This window comes from Dipodomys ordii, unplaced genomic scaffold (genome assembly GCF_000151885.1).
Source record: "Dipodomys ordii isolate 6190 unplaced genomic scaffold, Dord_2.0 Scaffold93, whole genome shotgun sequence".
Taxonomy (NCBI): Eukaryota; Metazoa; Chordata; class Mammalia; order Rodentia; family Heteromyidae; genus Dipodomys; species Dipodomys ordii.
In genome coordinates this window covers 1,215,916-1,233,940 of record NW_012267309.1, presented here as the reverse complement: position 1 = coordinate 1,233,940, position 18,025 = coordinate 1,215,916, and the positions used below count along the sequence as shown (strand labels likewise).

Sequence of the window (18,025 nt, the reverse complement as noted above, 5' to 3'; positions counted from 1 at the left end):
TAGCTCCTCCTCCTTGCTGCAGCCCTGCCTCCCCCTCCCTCTCCCCTTTCCCTCTCCCCTCCTCTTTCTGATGAATCTTGTTGCTCAAAGTTTTGTTGTCTTCCCCTCCTTGACAGCCACTTGCTTGTCCACACAACCCTTTCTTTTCTGTGGGTGTCATTAGGTCTGGGATCATGCCTGGCACCATTTAAAGGGCAAGAGATTTGCAGACTGAGTTTGCGTGATGTTGGTGTCATAGCATGAGATAAGGACATCCTTATCACTCAGGTTGCTGGGGAAACTTCAGATGCCAGGTTCTCTTAACTTAGTCGCAATATGATCAAGTATGCAGCTTTTCTTGAGCTCCCAAGCTATGCCACGTAAAAACAAAACGTAATTCCTTTTGAAAGAAGAGATCAGTACCTTTGTACTCAAAATTCAAAAGCCTGAGCAAGGCTGTTTTTCCAGCCACTTTTATTTAGTTTAGTTTTGCTTTCCTTTTTTTTTTAAATTTTGTTTTGTCTTTGCTACTGGGGCTTGGACTCTGAGACTTCCACTTGACTTTCTTGCTCACATCTGGGGCTCTGCCATTTTGAGCCATGTCTCCTGTATAGCATTTTGTTGGTTTTTGAAAGATGGAGTTTTGTGGACTTCTCTGCTCAGGTCTGCTTTGAACCATAGTCTTTCAAGTCTCAGCCTCTTGAGTAGCTAGGATTACAGGTGTGAGTCACGGATGCTCAGCTTCTATTGAGTTCTCAAAGTTCAGATTCGAAATCCAGGCTGCTGAGTGGGCTAAGGGGGAGCTGTTGGTATGAGACCGGCTCTGCAGCTCCCTGCCACCTGCCCCATGCCTGGCAGCCGTCCCCGGAAGAGAATCATGCCTTGAGACCTGAACTTTCTCCTTGGCCCTTCTAGAAGGGAAATGGATAAATCGCGCCCCCTTGTGGGGGTTCACCACCATGGACTGGACGGAATCTTGTTCTGCTCATTAGTTGGTGTTAGACCAATCATGTGTGTCCTGCTTTTTCCTGCGTGTTGAGGAGCTGTCGGCATGGGCCAGGGCAGAGGCAGCTTTCATGGCAGTTTTCATTCATGTGAGTTACTGGCCAGTGTCTGCTCAACATTTAACTTCAGCTCAGAGGGTAAGAGAAGTCCCCGCTGAGCCCACACTCTAACCACACATGCTATTAGCACACATGCTTTGGGCTCCTATGCGAAGGCCCCAAGGAAATATGGTCAGTGAGGTTTCCAAAAGGGTTCCCACTCATGGTAACCCCCCTCAGGCCTCCACTTTTATACTATGACGTACCTGGGTTCTCTCCTTCGAGAAAGGCTTTTCTTCTGAGGCTTGAAAAGCCAACAGTAGAAGAGATAATGTCACACAGCCTTTTGTCCCAGGCATTCAGCCTTGGCCTTTGTGACAGCTCACTTGGGGCTAGGATGGGGGCAGGGAGAGTATACCCATTTGGGTAAATTGATCAAATGCAGATCTCCTTTGGGGATGGTCCTCATTCATCCAAGATGGAAAGATAAATGCCCTCAGGCTTGTGGGATTGGCTCCAAGTTTGCTAGAAACAAGGTATTGAACTCCAGAGGTAGGGGCTTCTCAGAGGCTTATCCTGGGAGGCCTGGTCCCACTGCTGTGCCTTCCCCCTCCAACCAGACCTTAGCCATGAAAGACCTGCTGTAGTCTACTGTCCTATCTCTTTTGACAAGACAAAGGGTGCATCTGGGTATTAAACCAGGGTGGGTTACATTGGTGAAGCCAAACCATAACAGGCTGTGAGAAAAGAATATCAGATCATCATCCCTGGGGTTGGGAAGAGGCTATGTCCCTTCCCCTCAGTAGGCTGTTCTTACGGGACAAAGTAGAACAGACTGCCACCCTGAGTCCCTGCACACCCTTCTGCATGTGCTGTCTACACAGCAGCCACCAGGCCAAGTGCACAGCCCATCTTGCAGATTCTGGGTGGAGCCAGGCTTCCTGGAACCCTCTCCCACTTCCTAGAAATATAGCAGAAGAGAGATTTGTGTGCTGCTTGTCTCCTCTACAGAGATTTCTATCCTGTGGTTGAAAATGCAACATCACAGATTAGCATTGTTCTCATAAAAGCCCAGTTTGTTTTCAGAGGCCTGATGTGACGTCTCTGGTGTGGATCAAGGGTTGTTTCATTCTCCATGTGTTTGCGACTGTATGCATAAGCACCTGATCTGTGGACATGGCTCTTAACAACCTGCCTTGCACTTCATACTCTCTTAAAGATGCCAAGCTTGCCAAGCGTACATGGCTCAGACCTAAACTTAGTTACTTGGGAGGCTGAGATCTGATCAGCACAGACGGAAAAGTCTATGGGACTAGGATCTCCATTTAGTCACCAAAAAGCTGGAACTGGAGGTGTGAGCAAGCTGAAGAATGCCAACCTCAAGTGGCAAGAACTTTAGGCCCTGAGTTCAAGCTCCAGTACTGGCACACTTATGAAGGGAGGGAAGGGGAGAGGAAGGGAAAGGAAGGGACAAGGATTCCAAAAAAGTAAGAGACAAAAGGAAAGAAAGAAAGAAAGACTTTTTCCCCCAAGCCCTTTTAGATTTGCAGAAAAACTGAACAGAAAGTTAGAGTTCCCTTTTACCCTCCTCAGTCTCCTCTTATTGTATTCAAATATGATGATATTGGTGGACCGATATTAGGAGTGTCATGAGCTCAGTTGGGGGTCTACTTTAGGTCTTTCACTTGCTATGGGCTTTGTCATTTGCCCCTATAGGACCTACAAGGTATTCACAGTCATTCCCTGCCCTGGTGACTCCTTGTGTTTCCTGTATTTAGCCCTCCCTCCCCACCTGTCAATCTGTGTGTGTGTGTGTGTGTGTGTGTGTGTGTGTGTGCATGCGCGCGCACATGTGTGCACTCTAATACTGGACCTTGAATTCAGGGCCTCATGCTCTCAGTTGGCTTTTTTTTTTTTTCCCTCAAGGCTTGGAGCCACACCTTCCTTTCTGGCTTTTTACTGATTAATTGGAGATAATAGAATCTCTCAGATTAGTGTGCCCAGCTGGCTTTGAGCTGAGATCCTGTGATCTCCAGCTCCTGAGTAGCTAAGATCACCGGTGTGGGTCACTGACCCCTGGAAGAACCTTAGGTTCTTCTATCATCCCCATAGTTTTGTTTTTCCGAGTGCTGCAGAGCTGGAGCACCTCAGGATGGAGATTTCAGGTTCACTCAGTTCAGGACTCACATGCCTGTCATTGAAACTTCCTCCTGGTGTTTTCTTGACTTGGTAGCTCATTTCTCATTAGAGCTGAACAACAGTCCTTTGTCTGATCTATCAGCCTATCCATTTGCCTACTTGAGGATATCTTCATTGCTTCTAAGATTTGGCAATGATGAAAAACTCTGCCACAAAGCTGCGAGTGCATGGTATTGCGTGGCCATTTTTGACTCAGTTGGATAAACACCAAAAACCAACAACAAATAAGTCCGGGGCAGTAACTGTTTCCTCTCAGTGTACTTCGGGTCTCTGTGCTCAGCAGGGATGACTACCAGGAGGATGGGTTCTGCCAGCCATACCGGGGTATCGCCTGTGCGCGCTTCATCGGGAACCGCACCATCTACGTGGACTCTCTCCAGATGCAGGGCGAGATTGAAAACCGGATCACAGGTAGGAGCGAAGTCCTTCTGCCTCATCAGCTAATGACTCCTGCCTTCGGCCCTCTTCCCTCTCTCCTGCAGTTAGAATTCAGAGGTCATTAGTCAGCAGTTGCTACAATGATTTGCCCTAAAATAGCCTCGACTTGTATGTTTAAATTAGTGCATTCGTCCGTTTTCTGTCACTGTAATAAAATATCTGAAGCTGGGTACTTTATAAAGAAAGGAAGTTTATTTGGCTCACAGTTTTGGAGACTGGAAACCCAACAACATCAGTGCAGGCTCTGGTAAGGGTCCCCTGGCTTCACCACATCATGATTGGTAGCATCCTTGTGTGGGAAGGAGAGACCATTAGCAAGGAAGGAGCACCTCTGGGGCGGGGGAGGGGGGAGTGATGGTAGGCTCTGTGTGTGTGTGCATGTGTGTGTGTGTGTGTGTGTGTGTACGTGTACACTGTGCTTGAACTCAGGACCCGAGTACTGACCCTTAGTTGTTTTTTTTTTTTTTTTTAATAAGGCTGACACTCTACCACTTGAGCCACAGCTCCATTTTCACCTTTCTGTTGGTCAGTTGCAGAGAAGTCTTACAGACTTTTCTGCCTGGGCTGGCTTCTATCCTCAATCCTCAGATCTAGCTAATATTACAAATGTGTGCCACTGGCACCTGTCCAGGCTTATTCTTTTGTTAGAACTTTCTCCTGAAACTAAGCAGGATCACTTCCTGAGCACCAGCCTAGGAAGCTCTAATTAGGGACCTTCCACAAGGCCCCTCCACTTCTTACCACTACCACACTGGGGACCAAACTCCAGCACACAAACCCTTGGAAGGGCAGGCCATATCCAACAGTTTGCAAGTGGGCATGGCCTAGAACATATTCAGCCACCCTTGGTCTTCTGAGATTCAGTTAGCTATGTAGTCCAGGCTCACCTTGAACTTGTTATGTGTAATCCAAGATGGTCTGAGTACTGGAATGCTGGATGTGAGCTACTGCACTCTGTAACTCATACATTTTTAACTTGACCAAACCAGATGAGTTCAAAATATTGTTCACCTCCTGTCAGAGGCTGGCTGCACTCGCTCTGCTCGACTCCTTTTTTGTTCTGCCTTTTTTGACCCTCTCTATGAGTTGTATTTGGTTCAGAGGTCCATGAGGCCTGATTTCAGCTATTTGGGAGAGAGGGTTGTCAGTCACTGGCAGAGGGGACTCTGCAGTGAATACCCCCTGTCAGTCCTCAGTTCAGAACAAAGCCAGGCCTTCTAGTACCTGGCTCAGGGCCTGAGAAATGGGGCAGGTCAGCAGGAAGTGGAACTGCCTATCCTCAGTCTCTTGAGGGTTTAACTTCTCTGCTGGCTGTCAGCCCTTGGCATCCCAAGCTGTACACATTGGTGGAGTGAGTCTTCATTAAGGGAAAAGCTCACATGAAAGAAAGTGAATTAGAGCTGAGTACTGGTGGCTCATGCCTGTAATCCTAGTTACTCAGGAGTCTGAGATCTGAGGACTATAGTTCAAAGCCAGCTGAGCAGAAAATTCCATGAGACTATCTCCCATTTACCACCAGAAAACCAGCAGTGGAACTGTGGCTCATAGTGGTAGAGCACTGGCTTTGGGCAAATAAAGCTCAGAGATAGCACACAGACTCTGAGTTCAAGCCTCATAACCAATAAAAAAAATTAAAAAAGTGACTTAGAACTAAGTCCTGCAAAGATTTCTTCTTCCTCTTGAGCCTATGTGCCCCATTTATGCACAATTCTGCTCCCCACTCCCCCCACACCCCGCTAAGACCGCCAAAAGAACCAGGAAACCCTTGTAATGGTGACAGATACCCAGCACCTCAGGATACAGCTAGATTCTGTCCATGGTAGCTCCTTTTTTATTTTTGTTTTTTGTGTTGGTCCTTGGGCTTGTACTCTTAGCCTGGACATTGTCCCTGAACTTCTGTGCTCAAGTCTAGCACTCTTATCATTTCAGCCACAGATCTACTTCTGGCTTTTTGGGGTAGTTTGTGGAGATAAGAGTCTCACAGACTTTCTTGTCCAGGCTAGCTTGGAACCATGATCCTCAACCTTCTAAGTAGCTAGGATTACAGGTGTGAGCTACCAGCGCCTGGTTGTTTCTTTTTTGTTGTTGTTGTGGTTTGAACTGGTACTGGGCTTGAACTCAGAGCCTCAAGCTTTTGATTCGCTTTTTTACTCAAGGATGGCACCATACCATACCATTTGAGCCACACCTCCACTTTTGGCTTTTTGCTGTCCAGTTTGGAAATAAAGATTTATGGGCCCAGGCTGACTTTGAGCTACAATCCTCAGATCTCAATTTCCTGAGTAGCTGGGATTATGGGTGTGAGCCTGGATTTTGTGTAGACGTCAGTATGAGAGGTGATCACTGATTACAAAGCACCTCCCAGATAGTGGAATGGAGTAGATTGAAGACCTAAGGCAGAAGTGTACTTGATGTCACTGATGAGATCTCCCTTAAGTGTTAGGGCCTAAGTCATAGTCACTAAGTGCCTGCCTGGCCTGGCTGGCTCAGAGCCTCCGGTGGGCAGGGCCAGGGGCCTGGTAAGGGGGGCAGTAAAAAGATACAATCTGAAAGTGCCTTCTGGCCTAGCAGGAGGCTGTTTTGAATACTGCGGTAAAAAATGCTTTTTTAAGTATACTTTTAAGTGATGACCCTACAGGTTGAGCCTCCTTAATCTGGAAACCTCAAATCTCAAATGCTCAAACATCTGAAATATTGGGAGACACCTCAGCAGGCAGATACCACGCCTGTGTACACAAACTGTTACATACACAAAATTGTTGAAAAGGTGTTGTAAAAGTACATTCTGGCCAGGCACTAGTGGTGACTCACACTTGCAATCCTAGCTACTCTGGAGGCTGAGATATGAAAATCTCAGTTCGAAGCTAGCCCAGGCAAGAAAGTCTATGAGACTCTTAACTCCAATTAACTACCACAAAGCTCTAGATGTGGAGCTGTGACTCAAGTGGTAGAGCACTAGCCTTGAGTGTAAAAGCTCAGGGACAGTGCCCAGACCCTGACTTCAAGCCCCAGTACCAGCACCCCCCAAAACAAAAATATGCTAGCCACAGACTCCAAAACTAACTTAACATCCTGCTAATCAACGAACACTGATGTCCTCACACAAGATTGACAGTTTTCTTGACCAGTGTTTAAAGGATCAGATAACTCATTTAGAAAGAAAGGTATAGTATAAATTACGTGTCCTACAAATTTGAAATTGTTCCAATCTGACTGAATTAGGTCTTGGAGATTCAGGCATAGACAGAGATAAGGATGTACTGTTCCATCTCTGTGGTACCTAGATGTCATCTTCAGAATGAGCCCTCAAAGGGTACCTTTGGAGGAGAAAAAGGAGGTGGGACTCTATAAATATCCGCTGTTACATTGTATAGGTCATTGCCACATACACACATATATGTACACACTCCCAGATTGCCTTTAATAGATAACTTCTTCCTGTTTGGAGTCAAGGACAGTGTATTTTTTGTTTACATAGATACTGAAGTTTGAACTCAAAGCCTTACACCTTTGCTTGATTGTGTGTGTGTGTGTGTGTGTGTGTGTGTGTGTGTGTGTGTATGCGCATGCATGAATGGGTACATGAACACATGCCTATGTACATGTCTGTGTATACCTGTCCTAGGATTTGAACTCAAGGCACTAGCTCAAAAGTGCTCTACCACTTAAGCCACAGCTCTACTTCAACTCTTTTTTGGTGTTGATCTTCTTGCTTAGGCTGGCTGTAAACCATGTTCCTCCATTTTCTTCTTCCTGAGTAGCTAGGATTACATGCATGAGTCACCAGCACCCAGCTTCTTGCTTGAGTTTTTATTCAAGATTGTCATTCTACCACTTGAGCCACAGCTCCACTCCCCTGCTTTGTGCTAGTTAATTGGAGATAAGAGACTCTTGGGCTTTTCTGCCTCAGCTGGCTTCAGACTATGATGCTCAGATCTCAGCCTCCAGTGTAGGTAGGATTACAGGCATAAACCATCAGCACCTGGCTAAGGCTAAAATTTTTTATTGCCCTCTCCTTAATTGACAGGTGTGTTTAAACCTCAATTCTTCCACCAAAATCTAAGACATCTTGTGCCTTACTTCCCACCCTCTGTTCCTTAGACAGAAGGAGCTTTAAGGACTATCATGATGTCTGTAGTGTCCACTCTGGTCAGGACAGGGCCCTTGCTCCCAGACCCTGTCAATCAGCTCAAGAGCCATTCAGAGCCATGTCTATTTTACAGACTATCTGTAGACACCTTCCCATGTATGAGGGAATTAAATCACTTCATTGGGAACAAGAAGAACTTAGGAAGGATCTAGTGTGTGCCACAGTTACTGGGAAGGGTCAGGGCTCCTTCACTAGCTCTTCTGCCCCTGGAAATAAGTGGCACTATTGCCATCTGCTGGCTGGATTTGGTACTCCATACAAAAAATCCCCAGTGGATCCCTGGCACTAAAATTCCAACTTCTGGAGTTTCTTGGTGTGTTGGAGGACAGTCTCTGCAGCATGGGTGGGCAAAGCTCTTACAGATCAGCATTTAAGCAGTTCTTCTGTAGGCTAAAGGGGAGGGGGATAGCATCTCCTTCCCGCTGCTCCTTGCACGTAGTGCATCCCAGGGCACACCACATCTTTCACACGTGGAGCTTGCTACTGCTTTTTTCTTACCCCCCCCCACAGATCTTATCCAGATATCCTGACACCCCTCCCCACCACAATGCACATCTAACTCATCAGCTGTCCCTTCCCTTCTCTTCCCTTCCCCTTCCCCTTCTCTCTCCTTGGCTGTGTAACACAGGGCTGCCATTTCCCTTTTGTGGATACCTTTCTTGTGCCCTGTGAGGTTTCCTGACCTGGGCCAGCCTGGAATACTGGGAAGACAGGGCTCAAGGACTTACCTCTTGTCCTGCACTGTTATCTGGAAGTCTCCATACTTAGGCACTGTACCCCTGTGCCTGCAGAACCCTGAGTCAGGTCCTTAGAAGATGGCTCCTGTGCCTGAAATCTGAATCTTCCTGTCCTAGAAGAGGCATCAGCTAAGAGCTTTGGGGCCTGGCTTCTCGCCTTTCTTGTTTTATTTCTGAATTTGTAAGGAGGTTCCGCATACCCGTGTCTGCTGCTAATCAGAGAGGTCAGATAGGTGTCCTTGGCCTGTCTCTGGAGCCCCACTAGGGTGTCCACCAAAGAGTGCTGGAGTTCTCATCATGGTCAGGGCTGAGTGTGTGTGTGGGGGGGGGTCACAGCTCTGGGGAAGGGTGTCCAGGGCAGGCGGGGAGTTGGGAGAGTGGGTGGGGTAGGCTGTACTGGGTTCAAAGTGGAGGGAAGGGTTGGTCAGGGATGGGAGGGTGTCCAGGACTCACTGTGGGGAGAGAGGTTGGAGGAGTGAGAAGGGCTCCGTGTGTGTGTTTGTGTGTGCGTGTGTGCTCCATGTGTGCGTGTGCGTGTGTGTGCATGTGCATGTTCCGTGTGTGTGTGCATGTGTGTGTTCCGTGTGTGTGTATGGTTATACAAGGGTGGGTGGGGCCGTTGGGTGTCTTGTGCCACAAATGGATAAAGCAATGAAAAGGTAGAGTAGGGTATCCATGGCCCAGAGAGGGTGATGGAGGGGGCAGAGCAGGGCGTCCCCGGATGAGTGTGGAAAGTGGCAGGATGCGGGGTTGGGTTATGGGTGGGGTCTCCGGATTGAGGGAGAATAAGAAGTCGGGTTACTGACTAAATGTCTCAGAGGAAAGCAGGGGATCTGAGTCAGGAAGGGCATGGGGCAGAGGGTCTATGGTTGACGCCTGGGAAGGAGAGTCGAGGCACTGGAGAGACAGAATAACCCATGCAGAGGCCCAGGCGCAGCAAGGAGGGAAGAGGTCGGATCAGGGACCCGGGGTAGGAGTTAGCGGTGGGACGATGTCTGGGTGGCATGCCGGCGTGAGGCGTACAGGCCAGGCCTGCCTCTTACCGAAGTCTGTCTCCGCAGCGGCCTTCACCATGATCGGCACCTCCACGCACCTGTCGGACCAGTGCTCCCAGTTCGCCATCCCGTCCTTCTGCCACTTCGTGTTCCCGCTGTGCGATGCGCGCTCCCGGGCGCCGAAACCCCGCGAGCTGTGCCGGGATGAGTGCGAGGTGCTGGAGAGCGAGCTGTGCCGCCAGGAGTACACCATCGCGCGCTCCAACCCGCTCATCCTCATGCGCCTGCAGCTGCCCAAGTGCGAGGCGCTGCCCATGCCCGAGAGCCCGGCTGCCGCCAACTGCATGCGCATCGGCATTCCCGCCGAGAGGCTGGGCCGCTGTGAGTGCCAGGGGTTACGAATGGGCCTCTCGTCCCCATACCCATTGGGCCTCCAGTTAGATCCTTCTTCACCCTTGAGCTTGGGGATCTAACGTCTCAAAAGCGGAAGAGGTTTGGCACCTGTTGGGATTTGGAGGAGAAGGGCCAGTTTGGGCCTGATGGTCCCCAAGCATGTCGAGGTGGGGGGTGTAGAGGGGCGCAAAGTGGGGTTGTAGGCCCAGAAGAGAGTGAGGAAAGCTAATTTCATCAGTGAATGCTTCAGGGAGACTGCCATCCATGGGGCACAGGAATCACTTTTTCCAAGGCTGTATACCGCCTCTGTGGCTAGTGTGGGGCGTAGGAGTGAGCCGGCTTCTTACTGTGCAGCCACGGCCTGATCTCGAGGCCCAGACTGCAGGACTTGCCTGTGCTCTGGAGCAAGTGCCCAAACACCTGCTTTCTCCATATTCACCAGGCGGGTGATGGGCGTCCCCGCCTCCCAGAGTTAGGGTGGAGGCTGTGGCAATAATTAGGCACCTCTACAACAGTGCATAGGGTACATTGCATACAAGCCTTGCGCAAAGGCACATCCTCAGTTGGGAGCACTTGCATGGAGGTGAAATGGTGTTTTGTTCTTATAGGTAGCTGAGCCAGTGGCCTACCACCAGTGGCCTGTCAGATGGCAGGGCCAGGTCTAGCTCTGCCCTTGCTGTTTGCACATGTGGATTTTGTTTCTGGGACATGTGAGCATGATGTTGGGTTGACATCCTTATTCTGGCTCTGGAAGTGGAATGTGGGTACCTGGATGCTCCCCAAGATGGTTTCAGGGCCTTGGATCAGCTATGACAAGTTTTCTTTCTCATCTCTGGCCCTAGAGCACCTTTGATCTCATTTGTGAGCTTGGGATTTGATTAAGGCATTTCTTGATCTTTGTGTAAAATCCTTTGGTCTACAATCCTTTTGGTCTAAAATCCTTTGCTCTACAAGTCTTTGGTTTACTTTGGTACCAGTAAGTACCAAGTTTTGGTGCACATGGAAAGGTAGTTTTGTGATTCTCTGTAGCCTTGGAAGGAGGGTGAGCTCTGTGCCAGGGTGGGCTGTTTTCCTGATGCTCAGCCTTCTAACGCTCTGCCCCTCTCTCTCAGATCACCAGTGCTACAACGGCTCTGGCTCGGATTACAGGGGGATGGCCAGCACCACCAAGTCAGGGCACCAGTGTCAGCCGTGGGCCCTACAGCACCCTCACAGCCACCACCTGTCCAGCACAGACTTCCCTGAGCTTGGAGGGGGCCATGCCTACTGTCGGAACCCCGGAGGCCAGATGGAAGGTCCCTGGTGTTTTACGCAGAATAAAAACGTACGCATGGAACTGTGTGACGTTCCCTCGTGTAGTATGTATTCTCTCTCTCTTTTTTTAAAAATAAACATTGACTGTTGTTGGCCTGTGATGAGGGTATTGGGTCTTCCATGAGACACTGGGGACCTGGTGTCCCATCTTGCTGCCCTGATCATTTGCTTTACAGAAAGCTATTGTTGAGTATGAAAGTAGTATCGGATCATTGGAGGGTATCTTAAAAATACAGAAAATTCTGAAAGATGCTGGGCCAAGTCATCCCTCATTTCTTGGGCCTTCCCTCAATCCTTTCCATGTATAAGGTATTAGTATAAAATAGAAAAATAGAATTTGGAGTTGGGTACCTGTAATCATAGCTATTCAGGAGCCAGACCTGAGGATCATGGTTTGAAGTCAGCCCAGGCAGGGAAGTCTGTGAGACTCTTATCTCCAATAAACTATGACCCCCCCCCCAAAAAAAAAGTGGAACTGTGGCTCAAAGTGGTAGAGCATTACCCTTGAGCAAAAGAGCTCAGGAACAGCATGTAGGCACAGATGGAGTTCAAGCCCCGTGATTCACAAAAAATAAAAAAGAAGAAGACAATAGCCACACCTGCTCTTAAAGTACAGTGGGGCTAGAGGGCCTGAGAAGGTGACTGGGGGCAGGGAGGTGAAGCAGTGCAGCCTGGGTGGTCAGCCAGCAGCCAGCACCCAGCCTGCTATCCTCGTAAGCAATCTGGTGCCCCCCACCTCCACCCCAAACCTCTGCAATTTTTCCTAAATCCTTTAGAGGGAGACAAAGACTGATTTAAGAAAACATTGTAAGGGCAGCTTGAACTGGTTCATTTTGCTTTTAAGAGTTCTTTGTCCCTTGCCTAGTGCTGGTGGCTCAGGTTTCTAGTCCTAGCTACTTAGAAGGCTGAGATCTTAAGATCATGGTTCAAAGCCAGCCTGGGCAGGGGAATCTGTGAGATTCTGAGCTACAGTGTACCACCAAAAAGCCAGAAGTAGAAGTATAGCTCAAATGGGAGACATCTGTCTTAAACAAAAATGCTGAAGGACAGTGCGTGCCCAGGCCTTGAGTTCAGCCTCAGCATGGGCACACACACACACACACACACACACACACACACACACACACAAATACAAATCCTTTGTCCTTCGTACATGTTGTATGGGACAAATTTTATTGAATACCTTTGCACTTTTCAGTCAAAGTCATTCTTACGTTACTATCCTAAATGAAAATGCTATCATCATACAAAATTGGAAAAGAAGAAAATATCCATGAATTAAAATGTTGAGGAAGTGAAGATTCCTCAGTACTGAGTCTTGCTTACTAAGAACATGGGCATCTGGGGTATTCTCTCTATGTCATTCATTGGTTAGCATTTCGGGAACCCAGATCAAAATCCAATAGTGGAGCATGGCTCCCAAGCATCAGGAAGGGAAAGAGGATGTGGGCGTTGCTGGTACTGAGACCTCTAGTGGGCATTGTTGGTACTGAGCCCTTGAGTTGGATTGCGTTTGATGTGGTACATTCCAGTTTGTTTCGTGGTAGGAGGTCTGAGTTGTACCCAGCAGGATGCTTGTTGTTAAACCTGGGGTGCAATTTTGCTTCTGTATACAATTCATCTAAGTATGAAATGTTTCTACTGGAGGGGAGCTGGGGGCCCCTGGTGGAGAGCCCAGAGCTGGAAAGAAGATGTTCTCTGACAATCCTGAAAGCTTCCTGTCATTCACAGGTCCCCGAGACAGCAGTAAGATGGGAATTCTGTACATCCTGGTCCCGAGCATTGCCATCCCCTTGGTCATTGCCTGCCTTTTCTTCTTGGTGTGCATGTGCCGGAATAAGCAGAAGGCATCGGCTTCTACACCGCAGCGGCGTCAGCTGATGGCCTCCCCCAGCCAGGATATGGAGATGCCACTCATCAACCAGCACAAACAGGTCCCTACTCATATTCTGGCCAGGCTCCTCCATGGTTAACCTGTGGGGATTAAGGGCCTTAATTTCCTTCACACAGCACAAGATTCTTCTTTGTTTCTTCTTTTAGTGCTAGTACTGGACCTTGATCTCAAGGCCTTGAGTTCTTGCATCATTTTTTCCTGCTTAAGGCTTGTGCTCTAGTACTTGAACGATGCCTCCACTTTTAGCTTTTTGCTGGTTATATAAGATAAGAGGATGGTGAATTTGTCTGCCCAAGCTCGCTTTTAACCCTGTTCCTCAGATCTCAGCCTCCTGAGTAGCTAGGATTACAGACATGAACAATTGGTGCCTACAGAGTTGTTTTAATATACCAACAAATAATGGTTGGTATATTTGGATTCCACCATTTCAAGTTGATGGATTCCGCCTGTTGTACCAGGGCTACTCAGAAGCCCCAGCTATGTGTCCTCACTGCTCATTTGCCTCAACCTTGTCCACATAAGAAAAAGAGGTCCAACTTCACTTGTAATTTGGCTTTTTTTGGGGGGGGGTTGGGGAAGAAAGATACTGGTACTGGAGTTTGAACTCAGGCCTGAACATGCTGTCCCTTAGATTTTTCCCTCAAGGAAAAATCTGTAGCTCCACTTTTGGCTTTTTTTTTCTGGTTAATTGGAAATAAGAGTGTCATTGTCTTCCCTACTTGGGCTGGCTTTGAACCTTGCTCCTCAGATCTTAGCTTCCTGAATAGCAAGGATTACAAGCATGAGCTACCAGCACTCAGGTTAACATTGACATTTTTGAGGGGTCTGTTTGGGAGTGAGTTTTCAGTCAATTGTTTTGGTTTTTATTTATTGAGGGAGGACAGAATACTAGTCTCTAATAGACATTGGAGGGACAAGCCTTTTCTGAAAGGTTGCCCCATTCTGAGGGTTTGTAGATGGTGTGTGTGTGGGGGTGGTGGCTAGAGGGATCAGAACTGGTTCCTTTGTCCATCTTGGTGGAAGGGCTGTTAGTTCACCATAGGCCAGAGGAAGCATCATTCCTAGTAGCTTTTCAAGATCTCTCAGAGGCTGTTGGGCAGAGTTGGTTCATTTGGCTCTTCGGCCAGAGATTTGTGAGTGTCTCCCATGACATATAACACAAAGCCCCTTGGCTGCTGGCATGCTGGCCCCTTCTCAGCCTCTGAGAAGAAGAGCTAGTCATTTGGAGGGGGCGGGGGGGGCAGGGAGCAGTCCTGTGGATCCTAGGATATAGGCAGGGTCCAGAGGATCCATACCACCCGGACAATACTTCTGCCAAAAGTGAATTGAATTGACAGTCTAATCAGAGTCAGGCTGATTACAGGGAGACTCTGCGCAAGAGCTGAGCTGGGCTCTAAAATGACTCAACAGTGACAGGCAAAAACAAATCCCAAGAAAGGCACTACAGGGTCATTAAGAAAAAGAGGACTGTGCTGTGATGTGTGCAGTATCGGGGAGACAGGGGAGCATTGTTGGAAAGTACTGGGAGAGCTGGTGCTTGGGCTCAACTATGGGGCAGGGGTCTGTGGATGCAGAAAGGTGCACGCTTGCACTCTGGTGGCATACTGGCTATATTTTAGAGGAACCTCATAAGGACCCAGGTTAGACCATGAGGCGAGGTATTCAGATGGAAGCAACACAGCATTAGAGCTATCTTTAAGATGAATCAGGGCCAGGCACTGATGACTCACTCCTGTAATCCTAGCTACTCGGGAAGCTGAGATCTCATCATTGAGCCCAGACAGAAAAGGCCATGAGGCTCTAGTCTCCAATTAACTACCAAAACCTGGAAGTGGAGCTGTGGCTCAAGTGGGGTAGAACCTTAGACTAGCCTTGAGCATAAAAGCTTAGGCTCTAAATTCAAGCCTCAGTACCAGCACACAGACACACCTGATTAATCATGATTAATCATCCTTCTCTCGAAGGATGAAAGGGGAGACATTGATTTGTATTTGCTAAATGCCAGGTTGAATTGAAATTCCTTTGTACAGCTCTTTAAAGATGATAATAATAATAGTAATACTAGATTAATCAGGGACCTGGAGCTGGTAGGACTCACAAAGTTGTGCCACATGATGGTGGCATCAGGATTATGCCTCTCCAGATGCTCTGCTTCTCTCTTCTGGCATCTCTGTGACAGTTTTCATTTGGTGGTTTTCTTCTTGGCAGGCTAAACTCAAAGAGATCAGCCTGTCCACAGTGAGGTTCACAGAGGAGCTGGGGGAAGACCGGTTTGGAAAAGTCTACAAAGGACACCTGTTTGGGCCCACCCCGGGGGAGCAGACCCAGGCCGTGGCTGTCAAGACATTGAAGGACAAAGCGGAAGGAGCCCTCCGGGAGGAGTTCCGGCATGAAGCCATGCTGCGGGCTCGGCTGCAGCACCCCAACCTTGTCTGCATGCTGGGCGTGGTGACCAAGGACCAGCCCCTCAGCATGATCTTCAGCTACTGCCCACACGGCGACCTCCACGAGTTCCTGGTCATGCGCTCGCCTCACTCTGATGTGGGCAGCACGGACGATGACCGCACTGTGAAGTCGGCCCTGGAGCCCCCCGACTTTGTACACGTGGTGGCACAGATCGCTGCCGGCATGGAGTATCTGTCCAGCCACCACGTGGTCCACAAGGACCTGGCCACCCGTAACGTACTGGTGTATGACAAGCTGAACGTGAAGATCTCAGACTTGGGCCTCTTCCGTGAGGTCTATTCTGCCGACTACCACAAGCTGACGGGTAATTCGCTGCTGCCCATCCGCTGGATGTCCCCCGAGGCCATCATGTATGGCAAGTTTTCCATCGACTCGGACATCTGGTCCTACGGCGTGGTCCTGTGGGAGGTCTTCAGCTATGGCCTGCAGCCCTACTGTGGATACTCCAACCAGGACGTGGTGGAGATGGTCCGGAACCGGCAGGTGCTCCCCTGCCCAGATGACTGCCCCGCCTGGGTCTACGCCCTCATGATCGAGTGCTGGAATGAGTTCCCCAGCCGGCGACCGCGGTTCAAAGACATCCACAGCCGGCTGCGAGCCTGGGGCAATCTGTCCAACTACAACAGCTCGGCACAGACGTCGGGAGCCAGCAACACCACACAGACCAGCTCCCTGAGCACCAGCCCCGTGAGCAACGTGAGCAACGCCCGCTACATAGGGCCCAAGCAGAAGGCCCAGGCCTTCCCACAGCCCCAGTTCATCCCCATGAAGGGCCAGATCAGACCCATGGTGCCTCCGCCCCAGCTCTACATCCCGGTCAATGGCTACCAGCCAGTGCCGGCATATGGGGCCTACCTGCCCAACTTCTACCCCGTCCAGATCCCCATACAGATGGCGCCGCAGCAGGTGCCCCCGCAGGTGGTCCCCAAGCCCAGCTCATGCCACAGCGGCAGTGGCTCCACCAGCACAGGCTATGTCACCACTGCACCCTCCAACACCTCTGTGGCGGACAGGGCTGCCGTACTCTCCGAAGGCACCGAGGACACACAGAACATTCCAGAAGACGTCACCCACAACCCTGTGCAGGAAGCAGAGGAGGAAGAGGAAGGCTCTGTCCCAGAGACCGAGCTCCTGGGAGACAGTGATGCCCTGCAGGTGGATGAAGCCCAGGTTCAGATGGAAGCCTGAGTGGCCTGCAGGGCCCAGGGCACCGGGAGAGAAGTTCCTGCCCCAGCTCACTGGAACTTCAGCCGGCAGCCACAGCAGAGCCCCCAGGACTGGTTTGCAGACTTTACTTCCTGAGACGGGGTGAAATCCCGCCCTGGATTGTCTGTTCTCTGCACTGAGAGCTGCCACTGTGACCCCCAGATTGGGCTGCAGGCCCACGGGACCGCTTTGGAAGCAGGACACGGTGACCCCACGGCACTGCCTGCTTATCCTGGTGGTAGATCCAAAGGGAGCTGTGTCATCTCTGTTCCATGTTGTAGATGGATCAAGTTATTTCCAGACTTGGAGAAAACAGGGCTACTGGAGGTGATGGAGAGGCACCTGGGATTTGGAGATTCTCAGCAAGCTGGCCTGCTGGCTTGAGGCTGGAGGCTGCTAATTCCCTCAGCTGCCTTCTTCTGGGACTCTGAGCCGCTAGAGATAAATAGGGACAGGACACTGCCACCTTCCAGGGACTAAGGAGAAAGGGGCTTCTGAAATTTGGAGCCCCCCCTTGAATTTAAAAAGAAAAGCAGTATGTGCCTTAACACAAACCGACAAAGCCTTGTAATTTTGTGAAATGATTTTAATTATATTTGCATATATGTGGTGCCCACAATTCCAGAATTGGAAAAAGTATTTCTTGGCTTTCAGATGTTCAAAAGGAAGCAATCTTGTACAGAAAACAGCATTGTTATTTTTTTTTAACAATCATGTACAGACCTTACGTGTAATTTATATGGGGTTTTCCTTTGTTTGGTATACCATTTTCATGGAAGTATTTGATCTTAAATAATGACTTAATAATTTAACTGTTTACATGATCCACTTGGGGATGCTATCAAGCTGTGGTTTTGATGTGCTGATTTTTTGTGCCACGTGTAAGCCAGGTCCATTCATTTCAGAATCCCCGTCACACAAAAGCTCACAGGCAATGCCGCTGCCTGTACCTTGAATACCTTGTCAGTTCTGTTTGTAAATCTCATGGCTGGTGTATCCAATAAAATGAAGCAGACCATTTGGCTGGCTCTCTCCAGGCTGGGAGGGCGGAAGGCTGTGTTAATGCTGATTATTGAGATGAAGCCTTTTCTGTAGATTTCAGAGACTTGCTAGGACTGGTGTTCCATGCTAACGTGGATATAGCAGTAATAATTATGAGAAATGCAAAAAAAAAGTGATTGCACTGCTTGTTTGTTTGTTTGTGCCAGTTC

At 49.1% G+C, this 18,025-nt stretch overlaps 1 protein-coding gene across 1 annotated transcript in view; it reads left to right on the top strand.

Moving 5' to 3' along the window:
- The window catches only part of Ror2 (receptor tyrosine kinase-like orphan receptor 2), a 45,863-nt gene extending 28,044 nt beyond the window's left edge, over window positions 1-17,819 (top strand). The window contains exons 4-8 of the mRNA XM_013026367.1: window positions 3,505-3,632; window positions 9,608-9,922; window positions 11,047-11,292; window positions 12,980-13,182; window positions 15,351-17,819. Coding sequence (XP_012881821.1) covers window positions 3,505-3,632; window positions 9,608-9,922; window positions 11,047-11,292; window positions 12,980-13,182; window positions 15,351-16,796 — 2,338 coding nt within the window. The 3' untranslated portion in view covers window positions 16,797-17,819. The remainder of the gene's footprint in view (window positions 1-3,504; window positions 3,633-9,607; window positions 9,923-11,046; window positions 11,293-12,979; window positions 13,183-15,350) is intronic.
- Window positions 17,820-18,025: the final 206 nt, after the last annotated feature.